The sequence below is a fragment of the Curcuma longa genome, chromosome 1, assembly GCF_044706935.1.
Source record: "Curcuma longa cultivar G26 ecotype Majalengka, Jawa Barat chromosome 1, ITB_CL_G26_1.1, whole genome shotgun sequence".
Classification (NCBI taxonomy): Eukaryota; Viridiplantae; Streptophyta; class Magnoliopsida; order Zingiberales; family Zingiberaceae; genus Curcuma; species Curcuma longa.
In genome coordinates this window covers 15,276,096-15,296,106 of record NC_133861.1, presented here as the reverse complement: position 1 = coordinate 15,296,106, position 20,011 = coordinate 15,276,096, and the positions used below count along the sequence as shown (strand labels likewise).

General features: G+C 39.5%; 4 protein-coding genes and 1 non-coding gene across 5 annotated transcripts; 2 read left to right on the top strand and 3 right to left on the bottom strand.

Annotated features, from left to right (window-relative positions):
* Positions 1-433: 433 nt before the first annotated feature.
* Positions 434-2,054, bottom strand: LOC141847102 (putative xyloglucan galactosyltransferase GT17). Its single transcript, XM_074735085.1, has one exon. It carries the CDS (start codon positions 1,935-1,937, stop codon positions 483-485), a length of 1,455 nt encoding a protein of 484 aa, XP_074591186.1. The 5' UTR covers positions 1,938-2,054; the 3' UTR covers positions 434-482.
* Positions 2,055-6,455: 4,401 nt separating this feature from the next.
* LOC141824818 (protein AMEIOTIC 1-like) lies at positions 6,456-9,008 on the bottom strand. The gene is made up of 5 exons (XM_074712154.1): positions 8,068-9,008; positions 7,911-7,950; positions 7,533-7,616; positions 6,733-7,443; positions 6,456-6,647 (listed from the first exon to the last, which is right to left on the bottom strand). Exons 1-5 carry the CDS (start codon positions 9,006-9,008, stop codon positions 6,456-6,458), a joined length of 1,968 nt encoding a protein of 655 aa, XP_074568255.1.
* Positions 9,009-13,369: 4,361 nt separating this feature from the next.
* LOC141837510 (large ribosomal subunit protein eL28y-like) lies at positions 13,370-16,541 on the top strand. The gene is made up of 4 exons (XM_074724894.1): positions 13,370-13,425; positions 13,776-13,928; positions 14,044-14,207; positions 16,196-16,541. The coding sequence occupies exons 2-4, from the start codon at positions 13,781-13,783 to the stop codon at positions 16,325-16,327; spliced, it is 444 nt and encodes a 147-aa protein (XP_074580995.1). The 5' UTR covers positions 13,370-13,425; positions 13,776-13,780; the 3' UTR covers positions 16,328-16,541.
* LOC141814653 (small nucleolar RNA R24) lies at positions 15,813-15,906 on the top strand. The gene has a single exon (XR_012600504.1). It is a non-coding gene; the product is annotated as a small nucleolar RNA R24 (small nucleolar RNA).
* A 1,724-nt stretch (positions 16,542-18,265) lies between the features above and the next one.
* Positions 18,266-19,183, bottom strand: LOC141838240 (uncharacterized). Its single transcript, XM_074725698.1, has one exon. The coding sequence runs from the start codon at positions 19,181-19,183 to the stop codon at positions 18,266-18,268; it is 918 nt and encodes a 305-aa protein (XP_074581799.1).
* Positions 19,184-20,011: the final 828 nt, after the last annotated feature.

Sequence of the window (20,011 nt, the reverse complement as noted above, 5' to 3'; positions counted from 1 at the left end):
AGCGGATTGCTGATTTCTGATGCATTACAATACAAAATGCCACCGATCTTGGATCTTTGGTCCTTGATCCTGACAAGCATGAGCCAAACCAGTCAAATAAATCAACTGGCGTGGTCCAGTTTCCAAAGCATAATTGCACAAGTCACAAAGAGTCATGTTGTCTTCCGTTAGAGCCCCACGGACCACAAAGTTGTTCTTGCATCAAATTTTCTATGCTTAAATGTTCAATCCATTGACCTTTGATCCACTCCCACAAATCCTTGCTCCTTTGATCGACTCTACCGACATTCGATTGGTTGGGCTCGAAGGGCCTCTACAGTTCAACGAGTCACCCATCAAGGTGGTTGTCGTATTCATTTTGCTGTAGTCACAAGAAATTTGATTTCTTTTGAGGAAAAAATTAAAGAATAATTAGCAGATATAAACCTACACATTGTTTATAAATACTTGAAGGCGAGAAACATTGGCTATTTACAGTATTTTCACAGATTTTCTCGGTTCGATCGAACCCGCTTGGTGAGCTCAATTAGAGCCATATCTACTACATCATGAAACCCTAACTGGGTCGCACTCGAGTCCGGATGAGCGTAGGTCACCTTAGGAATCAGCTCGATCACCGTTTCCCTCATCTTCTCCACCACGGTTTTCGGAATCCCAGCCAGCTCTTCCTCGATGTGGTCCCATTTGGTCGGTTTCAACAGAACCGACCAGTCTTCCGGTCGAGCCGGCAGGTACCATTCGTATTGTGCGTACGCCGAGTGCTCGGAGAAGAACACCGGGATGCAGCCGGCGAGAATCGCGTCGAAGGTGGACCGCCGAGTGAGCGACTCGCCTGGCGGTTGCAGGCAGAAGTCAGCCCGGCGCATCACGTCGAGGACACGATCTGGGTCTTCGCACCTGCGTCGGGTGGGGTTGCAGTCGACCGGGAGGCAGCGCTTCGACTTCCAGCATTGGGACATGACCGAGGCCCGAACCGACGCCTTGTCCGCGCCGGGCCGCAGTCCGCCCACAAACGCGAACAAGTGGCTCCGGATCCGAGCGAACCGGCGGAGCTCCGCCTGCCAGTCCGCCACGTCCTCCGCCGTTCGCGGGTGGAAGTAGGAGGGGTAGGGGATGCCGAACTGGTTGCGACCCTCCCAGGGGTGGCGCTCCACTGTGAGGACGGTCGTGTTGGCGAACTCCGGGAGGAGGAGCAACCGGTTGGCGCCGGAGTCAGGGTGGGCCGGGTTGCGCATGAAGTCCCAGGAGGTGCGGCCGACGACGAGGAAGTGGTCGCGGCCGCCGCGGCGGCCGAAGGCCGGGAGGGAGGCGAGGTGATCCGCGAGGTCGACGGCGAGGGCGTCGCGGCGGGTGTGGTTCTGCTGCCGGGAGTTGGTGGCGGCGTGGAGGCCGGCGAAGAAGGGGACGTAGAAGAGCTCCGCCGCGGCCGGGTCAGCGGTGCGGCAAGGGTGTCGCTCGGCGCGGGCGTGGAAGATGACCTCGGCAGCGAGGGGGTGGGTGGCGTACCAGGACGTGAGGCCCGGGTCTACGTCAGCGTCGGCGGGGAGGCGGAGGAGAGGGCGGCCGAGACCGCGGTGGCCGACGTGGGGGCAGACATCGCAGCAAGCCACGCAGGAGAGGCCGCGCTGGACGAGGGCAGAGTTGAATCGGGGGTGAAGGCGGTGGATATAAAACGGCGCGATGGCAGGGTCGCAGGTGGCCGCCAGAGGGCGGCTGAGCTTGGCCGTTCTACCAGAGACAGCCGTAGACGCCGGTGGGAAGGTGTAGAAGAGGAAGCGGAGCCAGAGAAGGTAGCAGAGGGCGACGCAGACGACGAAGCGGAAGCCGAGCAAGAAAGAAGGCCTCTTCATCATCTCCTTATAAGAGCAAGAGGAAGAAGAAGAAGAAGCGAGGAAGAAGGAGAAAGATGGCTTGCTCTCCATGTCTTTGGAAGCCATTAATACTCCTCAATCAGAGTTCGCAAGGAGAACAAAAAATGGACCTTTCTGATGGATCTTCTTCTGCACCAATTTAGCAAACAAACCGATCGAGAGAAGAACAGAAACAGGGAAATAATGAAGCTGCTCTTGTAGACAGGCGAGCGGAGCAGCCAGCTTTCCCTGTTTCTTTATAGCGGAGACGGTGAGATGAGCCTGGGCAAAAGTTGAAAAAGAATAAAAGTAACGAGGGCATTTTTGTCCATGCGAAAAAAATACAAAATACTTCTTTTTTTTTTTTATTTTTTTTATTAAAATATTTAAATAAATTTCTTATAATTTGAGAAAAATAAATTTCTCTTTGAATTTTTTTTTACTAGAATGGTTGATACGTAAAAGAATGGGTGAAAAAGAGGTGAAGACAAAGTGGCTTCACGTGGTTTTGTCAAAATATAATTTTGCACATGATAAATATTAAAAAGCAAGAGACAAAATTTATATATTCTTTAAAATGTACAAAAATGAATAAGAAATTGTAATTTAATTTATTTAATAAACAATTAGCTTTTATGTTCAGTTGCAATTTTTCTAAATCAGGATGATATATGTTGATATATATTGTTGGATATAAAAAATATAATTTTTTAATTATATATCTGTCTTTTTTTCATAAAATGTGGGTTATATATTATTATAAAAGTCTTAAATAATTTCTTAACTATATAAACCATTATGTCTTGTCTTAAGACAATATTAGGTCATCAGAGGTTATAAGTAGGATGGTGATCAGTTCTAAAAAGATTTGATTTGTATTTGAATTATTAAATTTGAACTCAACTTGAATATTTTGATAATTTTTTTGAATCAAATTTGATTTCATAATATTATATTTAATTATTCATGAATTGATGGTAAATTAAACTTAATCAAATTTTAATTATTTTTATATAATTTTAATATATTCAAATTAAATTTAAATAATTCAAATCAATCTCAAATTTAAATCATAATTCGATTCGGTTTAAATCAAAGTACAAACAATTCAAATCAAATTCGAATTTAAATTTTATTTTAAAAAAATAAATTAAAATTATTTATATTTTTAAATTTTGAATTGAATTCAAATATTACATATATTTTTTAAACTCAAATTCAAATATTAATATTTTTATATTATTATTTATTTATAGCTAATTATAATTTTATTAATTATATATTTTTAAAAACAAAAACAAAAGTCTAGGGTTTGTTAGTCTTTGACTTTGACTTGAGTTGTGTTCCCCAGCTAAAGCCTGTACAGTGACGTAAGAAAATATCGAACAAAATTTATGAAATAGCAACCTTCTTGTCATCTTGTGTCAGGCATGCACTTAAAAAAAGTATATTCACACTGTTAAATTTTGTCTTTTTTTAAATGTTTTTACTAAATAATTTCCTTAAAATGTTTGGACGAATATAATTGATGGAGTGGTAAAAGTACTTGGAGTCCATGGAATATATAATAAATTTGGCTCACAAATAATTGTCCTTCCCATCAATGAATTAGGTAGGTTATCAATTTTTTTTTCTTTAATTTTGTTTCTACACTAATTTCTTCGTCATCTATATATTTCGGCTTAAACTTGTTTTTATTTCATCATTGTAATTAGGATTGTAAAAAAGTAATTAAAAATACAATACATAGCATAAAAGAATAATATTCTAAATTATATATATATAATAGAGATGAATTAAAATGAGAAACTAATAAAAATATTGGATGGAAAATAAAATTAATCCTTGTTTTTTGTGCCTTATTAATTATTGAAACGCCTATTTTAAGCATCAAATCTTGCATTAACTTTCCCCCCTCAAATTAGGAAAAGTCATGGCATTTAGCTATTGTCCTCTTTTCGAGAATAGGTTAATTAATGTTTAATTATTTGAACAAGATTTCTTTGTCACATGCTGTTGTTGTCACTATTACATATTAACAACAATTTGATCATTGCATGTTTGTTTGAGATTCTATATATAAATGTGTTTGTGTATTTTTATTATTTCTCCCCCAAACAATTAATGTCAAGTTGTTAAAATCATAAAACATAATTAAACAATATTAAAAGGCTAGCTATATTATATAACTCTTTATATTTGACAAAATTTAATTCTTCCATCTGAAAAAAAAAAGTAATGAAAGTATAAAAAACTTTTTAAAATGGAAGGTAAAAGAAAACTATTGTATGGGAAATGATCTTAATTTAGATATCTTATAATCAAGCACTCAAAAAATAAAACGATTAGGAATTTGAATTTGAAGAACATTAACAACCCTTGCACTTAAAACAATACACTTTTCGATGTTCATATGTTGAACGTCTATATATCTTGTTGGGTGATAAACAAAAGTGACTCGAATGTTCCATACGGTGGAGAGCTTTGAGCCAAGTCAACTATGATATTACTTTTCAGAGTCGATATTTCTATAAGACAAAAGCATATACTTTTCTAATCGCGATTCATGAGTCATGTGGAGAAGTATGAAAATGTCGTCCTTACATCTAAAACATCCCTAGATTGTCATTGATCTTTAGCACAAAATTAAAGCATCTACGTTTGAAAAGTGTTTTAGGGAAATATTGAGGGGTAGGTATATATAGTTCAAAATCACATTCCTCTTGCACTGTCCCACCATTTGACCTAATCAGTGTTTAAGTGGTCCACTACTGGTCACCATCTAAACCCTAAGTCTTAGTGGAGCATATATAACAATCTGGTTGAGTGAGGCTTCACTGAAACCACTACTGATCAAAGTGTTGCATTATGCTTGAATTGATGGAGACCTCCATTTTCACAGTGTTAGCTACGGACGTCTATCGATTCTTCATTCTTTTACGCAATGAAAACTCACTAGTAGCTAGGAATTAATTAATGCTTCAATGGATTAATTGTTATTATATATATTAACAATGTTCCATTATCTTTTTAGTGACTAATAATATAATTATCTATACTGACGGATGATTCTAGAGTGATCTCAAATCTTAATCTAATAACTAATCTTACATTGGAAGACGGACAGATTCTCCTAACACATGAATTAATGTTAATTAATGCTGAGATGCCACTTTCCATTAGTCAACTATATATATACGAACCTATAATTAATGAATTAAGGGTTAGCTACATGCAAATATATATACATATGTGAGAGTGGTTAATTTATATATATATATATATATAGATGATCATTTTGTATAAAAAATAATAATAATATTTTAGATAAATAATTATATAATTAATGACTTTGGTAGTGCTCAACCAGGAGGGTCCCCAACTGGTTGGCTTAATCTAAACGCTAGTTGACATGCAAAGGCCCTTCCCAGGCATTGACTGATCCAATGATGTGTCTTTGAAAAAAGATTATTTTTTTAAAAAAATTGTTTTATTGAATAGATTTTATTTAATAATATTATTGTGTCACTCGGATTGCGCGTGAATAGTATCGTCGATTTAACTGGTTCGAGTGAGCCTACCTCACGAAAAGACGAATATATATAAATTAATTAATTAGACATATACATACATGCTCACTAAGGGAGCTAGCTAGCTAGGAAGGTTGATATTGACTATCTTTAAGTTTAGCAAATTAATGCTTTAGTTGTCTAAATAATGACAAGGAGTTGAAGGAAGGGTTGACGATCGATGAAATTAAGCTATCATTTAATTTGCACAATTAAGTGTAATCCATGTGCATTATTTATAGATAGATAGATAGCTAACCTCACTCGACAGAACTCATAATCCCACTCTAGATCATAGTCGAGCCTGTTTCAGCTAGCTAATAACTGCAGTCAATTGAATGGAAAATTATATTCTTGTTGCTTGTTTTGTTGGATAACAATCGATCAATATAATTGAATGGAAAATTTTTGTAGTTTGTTTTGTTTAATAATTACAATCAATTCAATTGAATGGAAAATTCTCGTAGCTTGTGTTTGTTAATTAGATAACAATCAATTAAATTGAATGGAAAATTCTCGTAGCTTGTGTTTGTTAATTAGATAACAATCAATTGAATTGAATGGAATTTTTTGTATCCTCTTCAATTGGACGGACCGCTTGCACTTACATATCATAAACTACTTGTTATTCGTCGAGCACAATAATGAGTGGAATCGAAGCTACGCAGCCACGCCACATTTGATGGACGATGCAAGTATGAGTATCTGTCTGTCTGTTTGATTGAGTAAAAGAAGGATCAACAGTTGTGAATGTTGTTTTCTGCGGGCTCATTTTATTTTGAAGCCGCCAAACAAAATTAAAACCTTTTGAGTTTCAGGCCCCTCAAACAAAATTTTGCTTCCCATGGCCATGGCCTCTCAGAAGACAAGCTTCATACACAAATGTAAATCAGCACCAATGGCATATCAGTGACAGAGGCATGCAACTGAGCTGGAAATTAAGGAATTTGCAGAATCTTACATTGCGTGTATGTATATTCTTCAAATTAATGGTAGAGTGTCCACGTTAGAACTTAGAATAGGCGAGCGAGGTTGATCATTGGTAGGTGGCGGTGGCCATGGAGGGCGTGGCCAGGGCGAGATCGGTAGTGGTGATGCCGCCTTTCCCTCCCTTGTCTCTGTGCAGTGCGTCCCACGAAGCCACGGCAGCTGCCATCTCTGCTCTCTTGTTCCCCTCCACGCCTGCAGGCATTGCTGCCGGCGATGCAGACGTTGTTTGCGCCCAGACCTGCTGTGACATCGTGTCAGAGACACCCGACAACGTAACGTTCTTCTTTTAATTATTATTATGTAGCAGGCAGATCAGTACGTACGTGAGCCACCGTGCGGTGGTACACCACGGAGGCAGGATAGAGGCCGTAGGAGGCGCTCGCTTGTTGCAGGTGATGGAAGCGGGCCGCAGGAGGTGGCGGAGTGAGGACCGTCACGACCTCAGAGGGGCGTGTCAGAGCTGGCGCCGTGGAGGACGTCGGCGATGGCAGCAGCAGGAGACTGGGCGCCGACGTGGCTGACGAGGCCGAGTGAGGGGTTGGCACGCCGCCGCCCATCAGCATCAGGTGCTCCTCGATAGTCGACATCGCAGCGGCCGACGCGGGCACGATTGTGTTCGGAACCACCAAGGACGACGGACGCGGCTCCTCGCGGCCGCCGACGTTGCTGCTCCACATATCGGGCCACAGGAACGTCCCCTGAGGCTTGCATATCCTGAATCCGCTTCGGCGAGCCTTCTTGCTGTTCGGGGCGGCGCCGCTCTTGGCCTTAGTACTTATCCTGCTGCTGTTGGCGATGGCGGTGTCGTTCGTGGAGCTGATGGTGATGCCGGAATCATAGTTATCGGTCTTCGAGTTACCCTCCGCCGCCGTCCCATCGTCATGGTCCATCATCTCCATGCTCTTCACATTCTCCTCTTTCTTCGTCGCCCCGTCGTCATGATTTCCAACGCACTGCAATCCCTTGTCTACTCTCATTGCCTCCATGGCCACTTTCTTAATCTCTTTCTCCTCCCTCAGTTGGAGGATCTTTTCCTGCACAAATAAAAATGGCATCCGCAAGTAATCGGAATTTGAAAAATCCAATGAAATTAAAGAAAGGACAGACGTAGAACAGTTGGTACCTTCAAGAGGTGCAAAGAATTAGTGAGAGTATTTATCTCTTCTTCGTGTTTGTGATTCCTCTCCACCAACCTTTTGTAATTCTCCTGAGAATCCAACAAGCAGATTAGCACAATGATTTATCATTAAACAATAGCTTGCAGAAACAAATTAATGCATGCAGTTTAACAAGAATTAATATTCCTCACGTGTATGTTCATCTACATTAATTAAAACAAGAATCATCATTTGACTTCCAATTGTTGTCTATTTATTAAGAACAGAGCACAACAATTAATACAATGAGACAAAGCTAGTAGAAAAGGTAATTAAATCTGTTAATTATTGATCAAATCTCTGTAAATATCAAACTGCATCAGCGCCGGGGCATCTTTACTCACATTATCCATGTTCTTCAATGACCATAGCTGATTGATGTCCCTGTATAATTAATAGCGAAATGATCAATGAACAAGAGTAATCAAGAGGTGTATTTTAAGCTTCCTACGAAGAGCTAATTATTATGGTTTATAATTAATGTAAAATCGAAAAAAGAACCTCTTCAGGATTGCAATTTCCTCCTTGAGTTGTATTTTTGACTTGCACTCGCCGCTGCAGGGGCAATCCGACATGGCGTCACCGGGTTTCCACCAAGGCGGCGGCACCCAGTAGGGGTCGGACACGCCGACCAGCTTCCGGACGTCCACCAGATCTGCTGGTTCCAACCAATACTCCATGGCGCCCTCCGAGTTGTGCCGCCGCCGGAACCGTTCGGCGCCGTTAGTCACCACCTTGCCCGCCATGTGTTTCAGAAGATGGTCCAGTAGCCCCGTGTCGCCAATGTGCTTCCTCGCTTCCTCTCTCAGTGTCTGCCGCATTATGGGATTCCCTAGCGCGGCCCTCTTCTCCTTCATAATCCCCAGCAGCTTCAGCTCCGCCGATGCATACCTCTCCGTCGACCACCGGTCCTTAGTTCCCTTCCTATGTTGCCGTTCCTCCCCGCCCCTTTTCTTATCAGTGTTCCCATTTACGGCCCCTGTTGGTCGCTTCCCAGTCAGCTTCTTCTCATTTTTCTTTCCCTTTTTTTTCTTCGTATTAATCTTCCTCTCAACCTCGACGCTCTCTCGCTTCCTTTTCCTCTCACTCTGCTCCTCTTCGACGTCCGCTCGGGAATCTACCTCAACTTCCTCTTCGTGGTCATCCTCCGAGGTCTCCGCCGACTGGTGCCTTCCTATGTATTTGACTTTTCTTCGTATCCCCCATTGGATGAGACCAGAGCGCTTGATCATGGCCAAGAGGCTATTTTCGGCCATGGCTGACTCTCCCTCGCCGAATTCTTCTTCTGGCGGGGCTATGGATTCGCTAGTTACCACGGGCGCCGGAGAGTCCTCGTGGAGATTGGGACACGACAACCAGAAGCTCTCCAAGTGCTTCTGCGCTTCAACCTCCGCCAGCGGTACCAGCCGCCATAGTATCCTTCCCGCTTGGTTGGGACTCATGACGAACCTCTCGTCCAGCTCTGGGTCGCGGCCGGTCTCCGGCGATAGCGAGAAGTAGTTCCGCAGCGCGAGCATGCTGGGGAAGCTCACCGTTACCTCCAGCCTCGTCGCCTCGCTCACCTGCTTTCCAAACGCATAATACGTAAACCAATGCTTAATTAATCTAATTCTGATACATCAAAATAGACAAGAAATCTCTAAACCTTTACGACTCTGATGGCTTTAAGCTGGATCGGGGACTTGGGAGGAAGCTTTTCGTGATCAATTTCGAAGAAAGCGCCCAGCTCGAACGCCGTTCCTTCATGAAAAAAAAGATTAAAAATTTTAAACTGCAACTGCAGGGGAAAAAAAAGTCACGATATCCGAGGAATGCTGAAGAAGAAACGTACCGTTGCATCCGGATGCAGGGCTTGAATTGGCATCGGTCAGCTGCTGCTTGCTTGAAGCCCATTTAACTTTCTCCTCCTTGGACGTGGATGAATCATTCCTCTTCGAGTAATAGTACTTCACCTGTTGTCGGGAAGAAGCAATTTGTATGCTCACCATGACATTTCCTTTTATGGAACAAATCACATCGAAATACCTTCTTACAGAGCCACATCAAAACAAAGCATAATTATGAAAACTACTAAGCAGTCCTAATCTAAAACGAAGGTATAAAATTGGGGTTTGCTCGCATGAGTGGATTTCTTTCTTGCACGAGCGTTGTCATGATGATTATCAAAAGGAATCGCGCGCCGCTTCCTCGCTTTTTCAGTTTGGCTGCGGCTCTGAAAGGGAATATACGATCTACACGTCGTGATAATGACCTCCTTCGCTGCTTACATATGAATTGGACCGTCCGATCGCTCTGGATCGGACATGGATCTTGATAGACGGTCTGGATGTGACCATCAGAAAATTCGATGGGGAAACAAAAAGAGAGGTCTTTTTCCCTCGAGAGAGTGAGAGTGCGAAAGCGAGCGAGAGAGAGAGAGAGAGAGAGAGAGAGAGAGAGAGAGAGATACCTTGGTACTTGGCTCGGTCGAGCAGGCAGAGACAGTAGTGACGACTTCCATGCTAATTGCTTCACTTTGCTGCTATGATTCTTTGTTTTCTTCTTCTGATTTGCTTCAGGAATGTTTGAAGAAGGAACAAAGCAGAAATTTTAACATCTCTACAAGAAATAAAAGAGATCAGATTGCGAAAAGAAACAGATCGATGCTTCGGCCAAAGAAATCGTCAATCAAATTAGATCGTAAAGAAATTAACACCGCCGTGACTTGAGATCAGTCTAAGGAAGAAATGGAAACCGGCTGAATTAAAGGTAATGTAGTGTAGCTAGTTTGACATTTGCAATATTTTCTTTGAGCTCTGACTAGAGCGGAATTTCCTGTTCTTCATTTCCTTGCTGGCCTAATGAAGAACTCGAGCAGATCCACGGCATTGCATGGATCGAGAAATTAAGAAAAGCTCAAATTGTCAATCAACTAGTTGGTACAGTTTCCAATCTGGAAGACAGCTCCAAATCAGACCACAAACTCATGAAGGGAAGGGATATATAATGAATCAAAAGAATGCGATCTATCTAAAGTAAAAACAATGACAAAAAAGAACAACACGGCCGGACGTTTTCCGTCGAGCTTCTCCATCCAACTCGATCCGACTCAAGCTGAGCACTAGAGAAGCAAAGGCATTTCCAACGATCGAATTGCGCGAAATCATTTTTTTTTAAAATAGGGGAATCAAAGAAGGCTTGAACGAAGAGAAATCGATCGACAAGCAGTTGAAATCGTACTCAAATTGAGTACTGGAGAGGGGCAATACCACAGAAAGAATCAATCTTGGGAGCCGCTTCATCGATCCTGATGAAGAAATCCGCGGTCTTCTCCGCAGGTCACTCCCTCCATTACCTTCTCGACCACAAGAAGAAGCTCCGTGGATGAAGAGTTCAAGCTGTTGCCGAAGACGACTCTGCTCTCTAACAAACACGACACGATTGTGGAAGACGAGGTGTGCAGATCGTTATATGGAGCAACGCACGCACTTATGGTTACTCACATACCCTCTATACCTGTTTTTGATTGGCACACATGTGAACCCCACTGGGCCCCTGATGAGTCAGCAATGATGACAGTTACGGTTTAAAATATCGGGGCTGAGGGGACCACCGAGGTGCGATGAATGATGATTATCTTCGACACATGTTCCTCAGGCGCTCTCACGTGCGCCGCGGAGTGTAAAGTGACGGAGTTGTCCTATAACTTTGACCAATCTACGATTTTGCCCCTAATGCCACGCTTTTCATTTTGCTCGCCGTTTTCCACACGTTTGATTATTTGATTCAGGACATTTTATTAATTAGTAATAATGCATTAATAGTTTAAACTAAATTAAATTAATCAGGAATGAACCCATCACACGTTCATTATTGCAACGCTTGTTGTTTACAAGAATTCTAAACCAACGCATCGTTCTAGGGTTTCGTCTTCAGCTTGTTCGCTGCCGCCGCCGCCGCAGCAGCTGCTATTGGTGCTGTTCCTATCTTTCTGTCTCTGTTTCCATTCCATTTTGTGCTATGTGTTGCTTTGTTGCAGTACCGGGCGGTGGGCGAAGGGGAGAGTAGATGAATCGATAGTTCTGTAGAGATCCACAGCTTCTCTGTGGAATGCCCTGCCCTGCCCTCGCTCGCCCTAGATCAAATGCTATGGCCTCGCAGTGCTGGTTCTCTGCATCTTTTTTCTTGCAAGCTCGCCTGCAATGGCCATGTTGATCCTCTCTAAATCGATGATTTTCGTTGTTTCCCAGGTGATTCTTAATCTGGATCGAAATCCCTAAATTTGTTTTTTATTGATTCCTTCAAAAACCTTAGTTGGATTCTCTTGCTTCATGAAATCATTTTCGCTGCTTTAGTGGATGTTCGATTTGTCGGACTCGGATCGATCAAAAATAAAAATCGATTTTGATGAGTCGGGGTTTGGCAGATCTGTGAATCGATAGCTTGAACTCCTTTTTAACTCTACATTGAGCGAAACTGTTGAAGATTTGCATAACCCAGCAACAAGATTTATTGCTGCCTTCTCTTTCGCTGCTATTGGTCTTCTCGATCTCTTTCGTCATTCCATTGTATTCGTACGCTGTCTTTGCTACAGAACTGGGCGGTAGGCGAAAGGGAGAGAGCAAATAAATCCATAGCTCTGAAGAAACCCATAGGTTCTCTATGGAATTCCGGCCCTCAACTGCCCTAAACCTAACGCCATGGCCTCATAGTACGGGCTCTGCGCTTCGTTCTTCCTTCGTAAGCTCGCCTCCAATGGCCATTACATTATTATCCTTTTTTTTATCATGGATTTTTGTTCTTTCTTCGGCGATTCCTAATCGGGATTTAAACCCTTATTTTCAGATTTGTTTTGCGTTAATTCGTTTGAAAAAAATATTTTTTTTTCACTTATTTTGTTCAGCCGGATTTATATGTCTTTAAACAAATCATAAAAAAAGACCCAACATTTAAAATAGTGGATAAATAAATTTATTCAGAAATTGTGTTATCTTTTTCATAAATCTTAATAAATCAAAATCGCCAATATTTAAGTTATTAATTTTATATAAAAATCGAAAGTTAGCCTACATAACAATCATAATGATCTAAAGTGGTATCGCTTAAAATGATGGCTTTTTGGGAAACACACAGATGCCAAGATATTTATTTAAAAATATTGAATTTAGCAATTATTCGGGACGTAGGTCTAAAATGTGTTGAGGCTATAAAAATTGATGGTTAAAATAAAATTATATTAAAATTTAAATTCATTAATAATACAATTTATATAGAAGTTACAATATGGTAGGCAAAGTAATTAGAGAAAATTAAACTAATTGAGAGACAAAATAGAAATGTCTTCGTTCGTTTTGAAATTAAAGTTTTGAGTTTGTATTAGAATGTGACATAATTTGACATTCAGGATTTTCTAAATTTATTTTTAATTTTAATACTTTTTCAAAATTTACAAATTTAAAATAATTTTCCTTCACCAACCAAACAAAAAATAACATTCAATTTTTTTATTATAATTTACGTGTTTAAATTTTGTCCGACTTCTCCTTTTGTTTAGAGAGTGATTTTCCTTTTTTTTTTTGTAAATAGAAAATCTGACACGTGAATTCAGCCATATTACCATACGTATTTCAGTTGAAGCGCAATATTTATTTAATTAATTTTAATTAATTTTTTATATTTATTAAAGATGGAAAAAATATTTTTATTTGAAAGGCTCAAATTAGCTCAAACTTGGCCCAATTATCGGCCCGTATATTCATCGGGGTATTAAAGTCATTACAGCTGTGGCCATTTCCCTATAAAAGGTGCTCTAGGGTTTACAGTCGCGGTATCACGCCGCCCCTGAGTCCTTCGTCTTCAGCGTTTCCTGATCCCGACCTGGTTGGTTTTCTTGGATCCCCCTTTCTTATCCTCCTTACGAATGATACTCATTCTCTGTTATTTTCTGGTGAAATTAGTGTCTTTGAACTGGTAAAGTTTCCAGTCTTTTGCCGATTCTTGGATTCATTACTCCTCTGTCTTTTATTCTTTGGTATTTTTTAAACATCAAGTTCTTTTCCCTTTGATCTCTCTCTGAATTTGCTACGGCTTACAATATCTTGAGGATTTCCGTACTTTCTATAATGGAAAAATATGTCAATATGATTCATTACAGCAATTTTTTTTAAATGTAATGGTTTTTTCTTTTTTAGTTGCAAGCGATTAATTGATTGTACAATGAAATATTACAGTGCTAATGGCCACGATTCCTGAACCGCTCATCTGGGAGATTGTGAAAAGGAACAATGCTTTCCTTGTGAAGCAGTATGGCAGCGGCACTAACAAGGTGGTGTTCAGCAGGGAACCTAATAATCTCTACAATCTTAATTCCTACAAGCACTCTGGTAAAAATTTATCTATGTCAGTCTGTTTGCTTTTAGAACCACACACACATAGTTAATCGTTCTTGGTGCAATTTTTTCGTCTCGTCGATTTTATATCCCGATTGTAAAATCACAGGGTTGGCAAACAAGAAGACAGTGAGCATTCTTCCTGGAGATAAGGATCTTAATGTTACTCTTGTCACAACTAAGACTAAGAAGCAGAATAAGCCTGTAAACTTGCGTAACAGAACGGAAATGAAGAAGGAGTTCTTCAAGATGGCTAAAATTGTGAAGAGTCAGGTATAACTTCTAACAATATCTTGTTATGTTTGTCTAATGGGTGGTATTTCTCGTGTTTGCAATATATTTTCTTACTGAACTTGAATATTTGTTTCTTTACTCCCTACTCAGATAATTTAAGTATCTGTTGTTTTCCTCTTCAACCCATTATATGTTGTTAATTCATCGTTGTACTTGAGTGCCTTATGTGAGTAAACAGTGGCATCATATTTGTGGCATGTGGGAGATGGTAGTGCAGTATCCAACTGCAATTTCTTTGCCAATCTAGTGAAGTTTTTGTCTATTTGCGTAGAGGAATTGAGGACTAAGTTTTCAGTGTATACATTTCTTTTTTATTTGTAGCTTAGTTTTAACTAATATTGTGGATTGGAGTTTACAATAACCTATATGTTGTCCAGCATTATTGTGTTTGTGATATTCTTTTTGTTTAGAATCTTCTCGCTCGTTTTCCATGATTCCATATTCTGAATCATTGGTATGTTTTTATTCAAACTCTGCATCTATGCCATTTGCCTACTGATTCTTTTGGATAAAGTTGTGTTTCTCCTTTAACATTAAATTTTTGTCATATTTGTAGTATTAACTAATAATATGTGAATCCTCTCAATTACTTAGGAAGAGATATGGGTTATAATACTTATTTAAAACTTATTTCTTGTTTACTAATGGGACAAATTTTATATTTTGATGTTGGTTGCTTACCTAAAAATATTATATTGTACCAACTGAAGATTACCTTAACAATTCAAATTTTCTAGTCCTTCATGGAAAACACTTCTTTATATGTACCTTGTAAGGCAACCTTTTTTGCAAGATATTAAATGGTAGTTTGTGGCAAGTGTTCAAGCATTTTCTAACACTTAGGTGGGTGCTTAGGCAGTTGGTGTCAAAATCATGCTAATCTAAAGAAGAGAGGAATATTATGTGTGCGCTTGAATATATATAACGATTGATAAATTTGCAATTCATAATTGATAAGTCCTAAAGTTGGAAATAATCAGAAATCAGTACTGAAAATAGCCATAATTTGAAAAGAAAAAGAAGATATTCTTAGTGTACTGACAATATATTTTTTCAACGAAAAGAACAGGTATAGTTGGGGTTGAGAAAAGAAAAGAATGTAAGAAAAGATGGGTGAATGTCCATTTACTCCCTTACTAAAAATTCGAAAAAATCCAATGCAGGCTAATTGTGCAGGCTGCTGACAGTGTGTGAAAAACTGGGTATAAGTTTGGGGTGGGAGGATTAGACAAACAAGAGGAGTCGGTTGGTTAATGGAGATAATTATAGTTTTTAATATCAAACAAACAAGTAACTTTTAAAATAAAGTTTAAAGTTTTTTAACACCCGTGGAGTGCCTGGTGTAGGTGTTTTTTTTTTAAAGGTCTTCTTAACCTGGATCTCACAGCCGCAAGGGCCTTTTAAAACTTCTTATGCAGCCACTTTTTTTAAAAAAATTCTACAGTAGGCTTTAAGTCGTCCGTGCATTCTTTTGGGTGTTTCTTTGTTTATTTTTTCTTCTGTTGTCTTTATTAGCGAGCTATACCACAGGTATTCGATTGAGTTCTCCATTTTGTTTACTGTGTTTTTTTGTAGTTTTTTAAAGTTGCTATGATGAGCTGCTAACATGCAAGGAGAACTCTCTCAGCTGATTGCTTCTCCAATGAAATTTTCTTGTTACGCTTGGCTTCTGAGCTTACATCTCTCTTTTAATCCTGATGCTTCCAACATCTGTCTTGCACCTTTTTATTTTGTTTGGCAGGCGAGTTTTTTTTTATTTTAATTCTCGATCTACCTTATTCAAGTTATGATTTTCCAGCTATTCTATTTTTTTCCACTTTTTCTCTGCTTGATATGCTGCGTGGTGGCCTTGGGTTGTTTCATCGATGCGAGTAATTATTACCGTTCTTGTTTCGTTGCATTGCTCTTTTGAAATATGTTATTACCAATTAATATTCGACCAAGTGCTTATATATTCCTGTTTGCAGGTGACTGATAATTACTACAGACCAGATCTAACTAAGGCCGCTCTTGCACGACTGAGTGCTGTTCATCGCAGCCTTAAGGTTGCCAAGTTTGGTGTTAAGAAGAGGAGACAAGCTGCAAAAGCCAAGAACTAGGTCAAGGATGGGTGGTTGATTGTCGTTTAGACATGTTCCCTTGCTTTGTTCTCTGATCACTCTATTTACTGTCAATTTGTTTGGACGTTAGAGACAAATTTCGTAATTTCACATAAGTTGTTTTTAGCTTATTAATATGTTATCTTGGTTTCCATGGGGAAAACCGTTGTTTTTGTTTGTTTTGATTCCGAAAGGATGCCGCAATGTTTCATGACTCTGTTGTGCAAATGCATTTGTTTGTTTTCGAGATTATATAATATATTTTCACAGTCGATTAAGTTTTAATTAAAATTAAAATATACATCATATTTAATATTATTCAAGGTTCTATTATATATTTCTAAAAAACAAACAGTATATTGTGATTGTGATGTTTAATTATGCTTTATTAAAATAGGATTAACAGAGATAAATTGATGAATATCTCTTTACCATGCTCCCATATTAAGTATTAATTAAAATTTTATTCCACACTTTTAATTATCTAATGTTAAAAATGTATTTAACAATTTTTATGTTTATAATGTTCATTTGTGTGATTCTTATTTGAAATATATATTATTATTAACATAATGTATCCTTTTATATTTTTTTCCACTAAATCAAATCCTTTAGTTTTTTTATTAATTATATTTTAGAAAGAGCTGAAGATAATATACAAGTGAGACACGGACTTGGGCACAGCTATAATCAATTTTTAAACTCTTCTTTTAAATAATTGTCCATCTTTTATTATTATTTTTTAAAATCAAAGTTCAGTGATTATCTATTCAAAGAACTATCCTCGTAATTTGTTGAATGATCTATGAGATACATACCATAAAATTTGTTATATGATTATTCTTTACCATTGACTTGATTTAAAGAGAGCGAAATTAAAATAACTCTGGTGGAACTGAGGAGCATTCCACAGTCAACACGAGTGCGCTCATCATGGTGCATGGGCAACTGTTTTCGTTTCGGTGCACTATATTTTTCAATTAAAGCTGTTACATTTAAAGCTAGCGAAGAACGTCAGCTATATATATATATATATTCCACTGCTTGCGTCGACGGCATTTATAGCTTCTTAACTCACTCCCCGGCCCTCAACTTTGAATGCCCAACTTAACTTTCAGAGGTTTTTTTTTATCTTCTTCTTTCTATATATTATTAATTTTCTTGAAAATTAAAGCAGCGTACGTGGCAATCCTTTTAATTGAGTTGATCTTGGCTAGTCAATTATCTTGACTTGAAAACAATTCCCATTTGCATGTCATAAGCTTAAGCCATTTTTGGCCGATGGATATGAAGAATTAGGTAGCTTTATGGTCACAGCAGCATGCCTTTTTGTTCTCTCCATCATGCATGTGCTTCCCAACATCGATCAATTCTCTGGTGGCCTTCTCAAGGGCACGCTTGTAGCCTGCGTTGCCCCCCGCCATGCACTGTCAGGGAATGTCTCTGGAGTTGATCAGACCAAAGCACTTTAAAATACACAACGAGCACAGATTCATTCAGCCTGTGTGTTGAGAAACCCACCCAAGCTCAAATACATACATTATGATTATTTAAAATTCCATGTTTTGACATAAAGTAATCATGAAGAATATGATTTACGTAATCCTGGATTAGGAGGGGTTGCATGGGAATGATCACCACTGCAGAGCTAAAAATGACCTAGAGATTGGCTTGCTTAAAGCTAATTCATAATCATGGAGGTATGATGATAATGGCTGCTGGACCAAAAGTTGCTTTAGGCAAGCCATGGAAAGGTTCTTGGCGAAATTGAAAAGGTGACAGAGATCAAAAGGAGAATCACTTCTTCTCGCTGCTCTCTTAATTGCTTCAATTATAATGAAAAAAAATAAAGGATAATTTTAAGGCTTACAGGATCAGGAGGAGCTCGATCGGCGGAGAGAAATTAATTCCTGCATGCATGGGGAAATTAAAGCTTGGTTAGTTGCCCAGGGCTTCCAGGGCCTTGATCTGAGACTTGAGAAACTTGAGATAGTTTGCAGCCTCATCGAGCATGGTGGCGGTGTCCATTTTGCTTCCTCCCGGGACTATGTTTTGCAGTATCCTTAGCCTCTCACTTATTCTCTCCCTCCTGTGCCTTGCTGCCACTGTCTGTGGGTCACTTGAGATCCTCACATTCTTCCTCTTTGGCCTCTGATCACCTCCTTCTTCCTCCACTCCAATACTGGTTATCGGCCTTAGAGCTGCGGCCCTGTAGATCATCTCCTTCACTTGCGCGATCGCCTCGGTGTCGATCTCGTAGCAGCTTTCCTGGCTGAAGTTGATGCTACAAGGCACTAGAGTTGGACTACTTTTGTCTGCTCTCTGCAGTTTCCTCGCTCCTTGATCATTCTTGCTGAAACTGATGTGGTACCCTCCTGTTTTCTGATCATAATCTTCAAGTTTTCTTTTAAAACCAGGCCTTCCTGACTTGGATAGTTCAGAAGAATTAATATTGCATGCGGATTCCACCGAAGAGATCGTCACGCTGTCGCACAATCTGTGAGTGGCTTTGCTGCTAGAAAAGATAGCTGAGAGGCCTTCATCACTGTCGTCGATGGCTTGGAGTTGATCGAGTGCGCCAAAGCTTTGACTGGGACAGCAGGTTTGCTGCTGCAAGAAGGTACTCAACTCTGGGGGCGTTATGTTGTTCATCAAACTCAAAGTTGGAGCTAACATTTCGATCGATTCGTCGTCGATCGTTTCGAAGATGGAGCTTGGCTGGCACATCAGAGTCCCTGGGAGATCTAAGCTGGAACTTTGAAGAGCTTCATCAAACCTGAGCTTATCGTAATGATCAATCCATATACTCGAAGGCACAGAAGAAGCCTGATTTCTTGTGCTGCTCAAACTTTCCATCTCAACGTACGTACGCTTGTTAATTCTTCAGCACCTGAAAAACGCCAAAAAGAAAGGGAAAAAATAATAAGCCAAAGAATTTCACGATGAAAAACGTTAAAATCTCAGAACCTCAAAGAGAAAGAGACAAGGAAGAAGAATGTGTAACAGCGAGATTGGCTTCTACTATTTGGAACTTGCTCGATCTGTTCTCTTCTCTGTTCTACAATGACTGCTACAAAGTGAGAGTTTCTTTATAGACCTTCGATGGGATGGCCCTTCATTTCTAGCTAGGACCACTGTGGAATTCAAAAGTGAATTATATATTTGGAGGGCAGTTGCAACATGAGTTGCTCAAATGGGCAGCACATGAGCTCTCTGAGGAGGTGATGAGCCATAATTTATGCAGTGAAAAGACCTGCAGCTAGCTAGCTCTTCTTCTTGCAGGCCAACTTTTTCTTTGAATGATGTCTGCAAATTAACACAAATCCCTTGTTTCTGAAACTAATCTTTTTTACAAAGGAATTAACTTGTAATTTCAAATGCTTGCTGTTTCTCATGGAGGTTGACAGTTAACTGCAATCATCATCATTATTGTCTCACCCAAGAAATCTTTGGCTTCATTTGAAGTTAAGGGTACAGCCATCAATCATGGGTGGGCTCATTAGATTGACTTATCCCTTTAAATAATATAACAGATTGAGTTAAAATTTTCTCAATTAATCATTTGATAATTAATCTTTTTTTAATAAATAATATACTTGACTCTCATACAGTATGCACACAAGCTTGTTTTTTTTTCTTGAGGCCCACTGATGAACTCATCTGCATTTTGAAAAAGAGACAAAA

Bases quoted from the DNA above. Each gene is read 5' to 3' on its own strand.
- LOC141847102 (XM_074735085.1), bottom strand. From the start codon at position 1,937: ATGGCTTCCAAAGACATGGAGAGCAAGCCATCTTTCTCCTTCTTCCTC.
- LOC141838240 (XM_074725698.1), bottom strand. From the start codon at position 19,183: ATGGAAAGTTTGAGCAGCACAAGAAATCAGGCTTCTTCTGTGCCTTCG.
- LOC141837510 (XM_074724894.1), top strand. From the start codon at position 13,781: ATGGCCACGATTCCTGAACCGCTCATCTGGGAGATTGTGAAAAGGAAC. The intron at 13,929-14,043 runs GTAAAAATTTAT...GTAAAATCACAG, and splicing joins TAATTCCTACAAGCACTCTG to GGTTGGCAAACAAGAAGACA. The intron at 14,208-16,195 runs GTATAACTTCTA...TCCTGTTTGCAG, and splicing joins CTAAAATTGTGAAGAGTCAG to GTGACTGATAATTACTACAG.
- LOC141824818 (XM_074712154.1), bottom strand. From the start codon at position 9,008: ATGAGTCCCAACCAAGCGGGAAGGATACTATGGCGGCTGGTACCGCTG. The intron at 7,951-8,067 runs GTTCTTTTTTCG...TTAATTATACAG, and splicing joins GAAATTGCAATCCTGAAGAG to GGACATCAATCAGCTATGGT. The intron at 6,648-6,732 runs GTACGTACTGAT...ATGTCACAGCAG, and splicing joins ACCACCGCACGGTGGCTCAC to GTCTGGGCGCAAACAACGTC.